Here is a 7,880-nt window from a genome sequence, read left to right on the forward strand (position 1 = left end):
TAACCAACATTTCAAACCAATTCACAAACGACGAATCAACTATTGAATTATTTTAATCCTATCATTACTTCAAAAACATATAAATTATAAATCATTTAATATAATATAATATGTTACAACTAATAATTTAAAACATAATTTCTTCTTATAACTTAGGATAATATTATATTCAATATAGATGCCTAAGGTCTGACTTGGCTTGTTTTCATAAACAAATTATTATTAAGTACCTTGTACCTACTAAAACATTTAACACTAAACAGTCATGGAAGAGCCCTATGTCGATGGATAGTTTCTACCTGCAAGCCAAATTTTCGAAAGAATAAAATAAGAACTCACAGCTTTAGAACATGCGAAAGCAATAATATAATTTGTAGCCAAGCCAGACCTTGGGCTTCAATATATTATCCAAAGTCATTCTATTCTGTGGTTATAAGAAGAAATTATATTTTAAGTTGTTGTAAATATTAAATATATTTCAGGATTGACCATTGAATTTAGATCTCACTTTTGTAGTTGAAGTCAACAACCAAGGCATATATTAAACGCATACGCATCGTAATATTGAATTTGGCTCTCAATTCAGTATTCACGTAAGTGTTTTTGATGGGATATCATTACTTTTTGTACAGAAATTATTGGTGGGTACAAGTAACAAGTGGTGCAACACAGTTCAAAGCTTAAATCTCATGTTCTTATAGGCGAAGTTGTCACTGTTAGTGTCTATATAGTGAGATATCGAGAATCGAGATTTGACACAGCAAGACGGCGCCCGGTGCTCGCTCGGGCACGTTCGCAAGATTTTATCGCACAGCTCCCACCCCATTGCACCACGACCACATGCACCGTGGTCCCAATTATCTATTATTTTAGTATTTATTAGTAATGATCTTACACTATCAATTTGTGCTAAACATTAAAATAATAATTAATACTAAATCCCAGTTATTAACACGTTCAACATCACAAACATTGCCCCCCAGTCACCAGTGTTGACTAGTGACTACCCGTCGACAAATAAACTAAATAATAAATATTAAATATAGTGTTTGTTTTGACCATGACAATTATAATTATTAAAATATTTTGTCATGGTTTTGACAATTCATTATTTTGACCGACAAAAGGCGAAATAATGTTTTGAAAAAAATTCTAGCGATCGATCAGGATCAGGTAACGTTTAGATCTAGAATTCTAGAATCTAGCAATATAATTGGTTTTTATTTTTAGTACTGGTTATTATTTTCCCCCAAAACGACTTCGTCGTCGATCGTCGATAACAACAAAGAACAATAATAGTGTAATACCTATACCGTGTATTCTATAAATAAATTTTACTATTTACCGTAACAATAACATTTATTATAAAATATTTTCTATTGTATACAGCGTATTCTTACAAAATACAGGGTGAGTAGAAAAATATAAAATTATTTTATCGCTTTTTGAATATATTTTTTATTATTTTATTCACAAATTACAATTATTTATCTTGTAGGTTGGGTAATTCATAATCGTAAGATTAACTATTTAATTGTAATTTTATTTTTTTAATTAATATTAATTACATAGGTACATAGAATAAAGTATCAAGTATGTCGCTGGCTGCTGCACATAAGTGGCCGATGATGTCGACACGTCATATTCTACCGAATGTATTTTTGGCGCGGCGATTGCCATCGCGAAATCGTGAAAGATTCTGATAATACTGACTCAACGTGTAATTATTAACGTAATAAATTAAATAAATACTAAAATACAATAAATACGAAAGTCGATTATTTATTATAGGGACACCGGCCGGCAAAATCTCTTGTAGTCTTATACTCTTATGCGTTCGGTGAAAAAGTCGAACGAGGAATTTAATAGAATTGTCAATCTAAAAGTTGGTGAATTGACTCATTTAACTGAGCTTCAACTTAACTCAGGACTGAATTCAACTTATTCAGTCAGTTCATCAAATTGAGTTGAATTTCCCATCCCTGTGTATTATAATATCCGTCAACCCTTATGCACATGAACCTGAACTTGAAATCACGAAAAAGCAGAAATTCCAACACTTATTGAACAGTGCACACAGGTCACAGAGGTATCTGAATCCTATTTAATGAATGCGGAAAAGCACGATGCCCGGGGGAGCATTAGGAAACCCTGAACGTCACAGAGACTGAGAGGCAACTTGGGTATACCCAGTGACGATTCGTGATATATGGTGCATACTGCATAGGATCGCACTTGGTACCATCAAAAAAAAATTATTTAATTCCTATAGTAGTATAGTAGGTATATAGATAATAGTTTTTATGTTGAGAAGTGTTTATAAACGATTAAATGATTCGCACAAATTGTGCTCCGATATTATTATACTTTTTGTACACCACCCACAGATGTATAATAGGCACCACATTATGTGAATCGCATGAGTCGCCACTGGGTATGCTACGTTCTCATAGTCCATTTCAAATTGCGAGCTTTTTTTTCATTATTTATTAATTATTATTCATTATATGTTGTATAATTTAAACAAATACAAAGAATGAAAGAACTATTATCACCATAGCATATTATCATAATTATAGAATCAGTATAAACTTCAGGATCATAACTCCTAATATAAGTTTGTTTAGTAATAATAAATAAAGCTTAATGGCTTAAAAAATTCAACTAAAGAAATAGTTCTCCAGATTATTGTGTACAGTACACATTTTGTAGTGCGTTTAAATTTAAATACCTTCAGTTTCGATTTTCACCTCAAAAATGTGTATTATTGAAATTTGAGTATAGGAAATAATCAGATTAATATACTAGACAAAATTATAAATTTTATGAAATTAGTAATTTTCTAGTATGATGTTATTACCTTATTTTTCATTATTAGCACTATATAATTTAAATAAAATTTAACAAACTTAAAAAAAAAAACAATGAAATACTCATGGTATATTGTATAGAAACATTAATTATACATATAAAAAATATTTTCATAAATGTTAACAAAACTTATCTGAGAATCATAATTGAAAATTTTTTTGACACTGTAAATTAGTTAACTTTGTTTTTTAAGTTACTGCGTAAACGTATAAAAAAAGCGTGTTTAGACATTTCTGAATCGGCAGGAATATAATTTTCATAAAAATTTTGTACAAATTCTTCAATTTTGAATCCAAACTTTTGATATAATATCATAGCTGGATTATTTACGGCGACATGTAATGTGATATCTCTGGTCATGCAAGTCTAATAAAATATAAATTTAAATATATTATACAATCATACTTTGTTAATACATTTTTAATATAATACCTGAATTAAATGATAAATCATAAATTTAGCAATACCACAATTAGTCCAATGGGGACGAGTGAACAAAAATGTTATATAATTTTCATTTGTACTTATGTCTGGAACCATGAAACCAAAACCAATTACTAAGTTTTTGTATAACGCAATGACACTGAAGTCTGGATACAATAAACTTTCAGTTACTAAAAAAAATAAAAACAAAATTTATAATTTTTATAAAATACAAATTATTTATCAAATCAATATAATTGCTTACAGTCGATTCCAGGCCAGAAAAATTGTCTCGCCAATGTATTCACTGAGTTTATGTGTTTTGCACGAACATAACTGTAGTCAATTGATTGAATTTCTGTAGTTTTGGGTAATCCTTTTTTTTTTCTAAAATGTTCTTTTAATTCATTCAACATTTGTAACCACAGCGGTTTAGTCACTAAATCTCTGAATATATATGGTTTTAAATGCCTAGATAAAATAAAACAATATTAATGTTACCTTTTTGTGTAATTGTATTACCCTCTTCAGTATAAAAAAATTATGTTTAAGTTCATGAAATCGTAAATAATATATTTATGATGTTTCTATTTGTCAAGAGAACATCATACTAGCATCTGTTCTCTTTATTTTGTAAGTGTGTAATAACACAATTTTACAATTAGCCAATCACATTAATGTTAATAGTTTTAAATTTTAATATTAAAGTTAATTAGCTTAAAGTTTTTGGTATTGTAATTTTAAAATCTTAAACCAAATAATAAATAAATGTGTTAAATTGATTATTGGTCAATAATTCAACATTGAAGTAAAAATATAATTTTATCAAGTAATAGATGTAAAATTTGATAAGTATTACCTATGAGTGTAAGGACTAATAATAGTTTTGGGTTTTGAACCACAAAGAAGATCTCTCAATAATAAAGGACCTGGATTTTCAACCTGTTCAATAAATTGTTCTTCTGACTTGCTCTACATCAATGATAATTAGAAAATAATTATTAGTATCCGCACGATGATTAAAAATTATTATTGCATGAAATACCTTATATCGATTAAATATACTTATATATTGTTCAGATGCTAATTGATGGTCTATTATTATATTAGCCAGATTGCCAGCTGATAATTTCTGTAAATTGTTAGGTAATTTAGATTTAACTTTACTATCACTTTCTATTGGTAAAGATTGAGAAACAGTATCAACAATTGATTTATTAACCAAAACTGGCTTCACACTTATAGTTTCTTCTGGGTTTTCAGTTAAAATGGTAGTTTTTGTTTCAATATTAATTTCATTATAATTGGATTCTTGTTTTCTAGAAAAACTAAATGAAAAAAACAATAAGTAATTTATAAACATTTAAAAATAAATATATTATTACTCGTTTAAATTATGTTCTGTGGAATAATCTAAAGTTGGGAACAGTTTAATCATGTCACTGTCGATGTCCATGGGTGAAAATTTTGGCGGTGTACATTCTCTTGAAACACACAATTTTTCTTTTTTATTATCACTTGGTTGTATAATGTTTTTATCATTCAATCTTATTTAGAATAAAAACTTCATTAATGCAATTTAAACATATTGATATTCAATATGTTTCAAACCAATAGTAAACGAAAATCTTCAGAGTAAGATTTTATTTAAAAGACAAAAATTCAATTCAATGTTTCTCTAGAAATTTAGAACAATAATTCTGAAAGACCTCCATAAATTGTTGATTTGCTACCTCTCCCTAAATTATCATTGTTCAAAAGAATAGTCCTGTTATTCCTACTTTGTGCACCTTTTAATGCAGCATTACTAAATTGTTAATATAAATGTTAAATATTAATTATTATCATAATGATTTAAATTACCTTGGAGTAATATCACTTTGGTTACAACTATTTAAAATATTAGATACATAATCATCAGAAGAATGAATACTGTCTTTTGATATTTTTGTCGACTGTATATAATTTATTTGATTTTTTTGATTTTCTAGTAATGCATCTTTTAATAATCTAATGAAAAATATATTAATTAAATATTATTATTCATAAAATACATTATGTAAATAAAACTCACTCTGTTGTTACATCAATAGCATATAAGCTACAACTAGATAACTCATTATTCACATTTATTTTCTCTAGATTTGTTGTTTTTGAAACATCTGATGATAAAGAATCTAATTTTAATGATTTATTAATTGCATCAAAATCTTCATTATCTAATTTGGAGGTATTACACTTCAGATCATACTTTAAAAACAAATAAATTATTTCTCGGATTATTTCAAGGTACTTTTTTATAACAGCATTTATATTTTAAACTTACTTCACTTCTTTTTTTGATCGGCAAACAATAATCATGTTCTTTTTCAAACCATTCATTGAATGCTAAAAATGTGTTTTTACTTTTAGCTCTCAAACGTTTCGTTATTGAACCACGGTTTCTATTTGATTTCTTATGCATATGCAGGTAATCGGTAAAACTACTTGTATTAATGGTCAATTCCATACTAATGTTGGTGACAAAAACAATAGAAAAATAATATTTAATCTCCACATAAGCCTAGTACCGGAAGCTTCACATTAAATAATCACTAAGCACTAGCCAACAATAAAATAGAACAATATTAATAACTAAAAATCAAATAACTCGTTTCAAATATTAAAGAAACACTTAAAACATCGATAAAATGTTTTGTTGTTTAGTTTTTTACGTTGGGTGTTCGACTTGTCGTTTAAAATAAGTGCTGATTTTAGTATTTTACTCTTTAAAACTTTTGTATTATTGTTGATTGTAAAAGCACATGGGTTATGGAAATATACGTGAAATACTTATCATTAGTAATCACGATATACCTGATAATAGATTATCTCAATCAGGTATGTGGTTCAGTGGTTCGGTTACTGACACGGATAAGGAGTTCCTCCATTTTTTTATTTCATCTTTTTCGCGTCCACGATTCTGTGGTTCGGCTGTTGTCGTTGTAACTCGCCAACCGGTATCAGCCGTATATCATTATTCACGAATAGTATCAGATAAAAAATTATTTTGAGTGATGTGTTTAATTCGAATTCGTTGATTGTACCATTTTGGTTTCGGAGTAACTAAATAGAGTTTACTTAGGAGTTAAGTAGTTTATTGATTCATTGTACAGTATTAAAAAAAATAATTTTTAATTTTAATTGTAAATCATATATTTTATATTATATATAGAAGTGTCTAATACATATTTTTTTTTTAACTGTATTGTACAAACTACAAATTAGGGATATGTTGGACATATCTTTTAGCAAAGCATATTTACTGTGCTGCGCAACATTAATACTCATTCGATGGACTGAAAGTAAGTGACGCTCAACCCGAACGTCTGCAATTACTATTTTTTTAATTGTATCAAACAAACAGGTAAAAGTGTGGAGTATGTGACTTGTGGAACTGTCGCAAAATTATACAATATCGATCTCAAAGTAAGGTTGCATTCGCACGATGTCAAATATGGTGCAGGCAGTGGTCAGCAGTCTGTAACCGGCACCGATTTGTCTGAAGATATTAATTCACATTGGGAAATTAAAGCTCAAACAGGCAAACATTGTAAAAGAGGGTAATACTATTATTAATCAATAATCATAGTTATTTTTTAAGAATATTTATTATATTTAAAATTTTAGCGAGCCTATTAAATGTGGAAGTATAGTTAGATTTACACATCTCACTACCAAAAAGAACCTTCATTCACATCTATTCAGTTCTCCTCTATCTGGCAATCAAGAAGTGTCTGCGTATGGTAATGACGGCGTAGGAGATACTGGTGACCATTGGTATGCAGATTGCAGTGGAGACTATTGGGAAAGAGATGATGATATTCGATTAAAACATGTAGATACAGGAGCGTGAGTTTAATACAATTTTAAATTTATTACATAATATTTTTAATTTACATTTTATAGTTACATAACTATTGTAAAAAAGTGTATATTTTTTTACCTTTGAATGAATGGTTTAGTCAATATTATAAATGGTTTAACAATATATTTGCAGGTACTTAATGGCTTCAAGTTTATCATATGGCCGGCCAATTAATGGACAAAAAGAAATTGCTGCTGTAAAAAATCCAGGACCATTTTCGACTCATTGGCGTGTAAAAGAAGGCATATTTATCCACAAAGACGAACCTAATGATTTTCATTCTGATTACCTCCATACAGAACTATAATATTGTCCCATTTAAGTATTGATAATCAATTATTTTATAATTTTGTAAATTTATTAAGAACTATATACTGTTTATAGTAGAAAATATAAAAAAAAAAAATAACTTCCTTAAAAATTAATTAAAATAATTTATTAAAACAAGGTTTATTGTGGTATATATTATGTTTATTGTTTTGATTTTAAAAGTTATGTAAAAAAAAATGACGATACATAAATACTAAAACAATTTTTATTTAAAAAATACTTTCATACTAAATTTGTGTTGTACATATATTTGTGTATAAAAATTTAAAAGGTGGATACTAATAATTATTTTTATCTATTAGTAATTATTATATATTGTGTTTGTTTGTTGTAAAATAAATTTACTAAA

The 7,880-nt window shown here is 27.7% G+C and overlaps 2 protein-coding genes and 1 long non-coding RNA gene across 4 annotated transcripts; 2 read left to right on the forward strand and 1 right to left on the reverse strand.

Annotated features, from left to right (window-relative positions):
• The first annotated feature begins 72 nt into the window (after window positions 1–72).
• LOC126550239 (uncharacterized) lies at window positions 73–1,981 on the forward strand. Its single transcript, XR_007604277.1, has 4 exons — window positions 73–593; window positions 702–1,410; window positions 1,573–1,732; window positions 1,792–1,981. It is a non-coding gene; the product is annotated as an uncharacterized LOC126550239 (long non-coding RNA).
• Window positions 1,982–2,909: 928 nt separating this feature from the next.
• On the reverse strand, window positions 2,910–6,110 carry LOC114125888 (uncharacterized). 2 transcript variants are annotated; one of them, XM_027989695.2, is made up of 9 exons: window positions 5,621–6,110; window positions 5,369–5,544; window positions 5,158–5,304; window positions 4,680–4,778; window positions 4,340–4,622; window positions 4,154–4,266; window positions 3,560–3,765; window positions 3,304–3,485; window positions 2,910–3,237 (listed from the first exon to the last, which is right to left on the reverse strand). In XM_027989695.2, the coding sequence occupies exons 1-9, from the start codon at window positions 5,801–5,803 to the stop codon at window positions 3,043–3,045; spliced, it is 1,584 nt and encodes a 527-aa protein (XP_027845496.1). In that variant the 5' UTR covers window positions 5,804–6,110; the 3' UTR covers window positions 2,910–3,042. The 2 variants fall into 2 exon arrangements, with proteins under 2 accessions (XP_027845496.1, XP_050057363.1); XM_050201406.1 differs by having other exon boundaries at window positions 4,680–4,841.
• A 240-nt stretch (window positions 6,111–6,350) lies between these two features.
• Window positions 6,351–7,664, forward strand: LOC114125889 (stromal cell-derived factor 2). Its single transcript, XM_027989696.2, has 4 exons — window positions 6,351–6,638; window positions 6,701–6,896; window positions 6,964–7,185; window positions 7,334–7,664. Exons 1-4 carry the CDS (start codon window positions 6,566–6,568, stop codon window positions 7,506–7,508), a joined length of 666 nt encoding a protein of 221 aa, XP_027845497.1. The 5' UTR covers window positions 6,351–6,565; the 3' UTR covers window positions 7,509–7,664.
• The last annotated feature ends 216 nt before the right edge of the window (window positions 7,665–7,880 follow it).

Source organism: Aphis gossypii, chromosome 2 (genome assembly GCF_020184175.1).
Source record: "Aphis gossypii isolate Hap1 chromosome 2, ASM2018417v2, whole genome shotgun sequence".
Classification (NCBI taxonomy): Eukaryota; Metazoa; Arthropoda; class Insecta; order Hemiptera; family Aphididae; genus Aphis; species Aphis gossypii.

Excerpts from the sequence above, each read along its gene's own strand:
- LOC114125889 (XM_027989696.2), top strand. The coding sequence starts at position 6,566 with ATGTTGGACATATCTTTTAGCAAAGCATATTTACTGTGCTGCGCAACA. Across the intron at positions 6,897-6,963 it reads GGCAAACATTGTAAAAGAGG|CGAGCCTATTAAATGTGGAA; the intron begins GTAATACTATTA and ends TTAAAATTTTAG. Across the intron at positions 7,186-7,333 it reads AAACATGTAGATACAGGAGC|GTACTTAATGGCTTCAAGTT; the intron begins GTGAGTTTAATA and ends ATATATTTGCAG.
- LOC114125888 (XM_050201406.1), bottom strand. The coding sequence starts at position 5,803 with ATGGAATTGACCATTAATACAAGTAGTTTTACCGATTACCTGCATATG. Across the intron at positions 4,842-5,157 it reads CAAAGTGATATTACTCCAAG|ATTGAATGATAAAAACATTA; the intron begins GTAATTTAAATC and ends ATTCTAAATAAG. Across the intron at positions 3,486-3,559 it reads TTTCTGGCCTGGAATCGACT|TAACTGAAAGTTTATTGTAT; the intron begins GTAAGCAATTAT and ends TATTTTTTTTAG.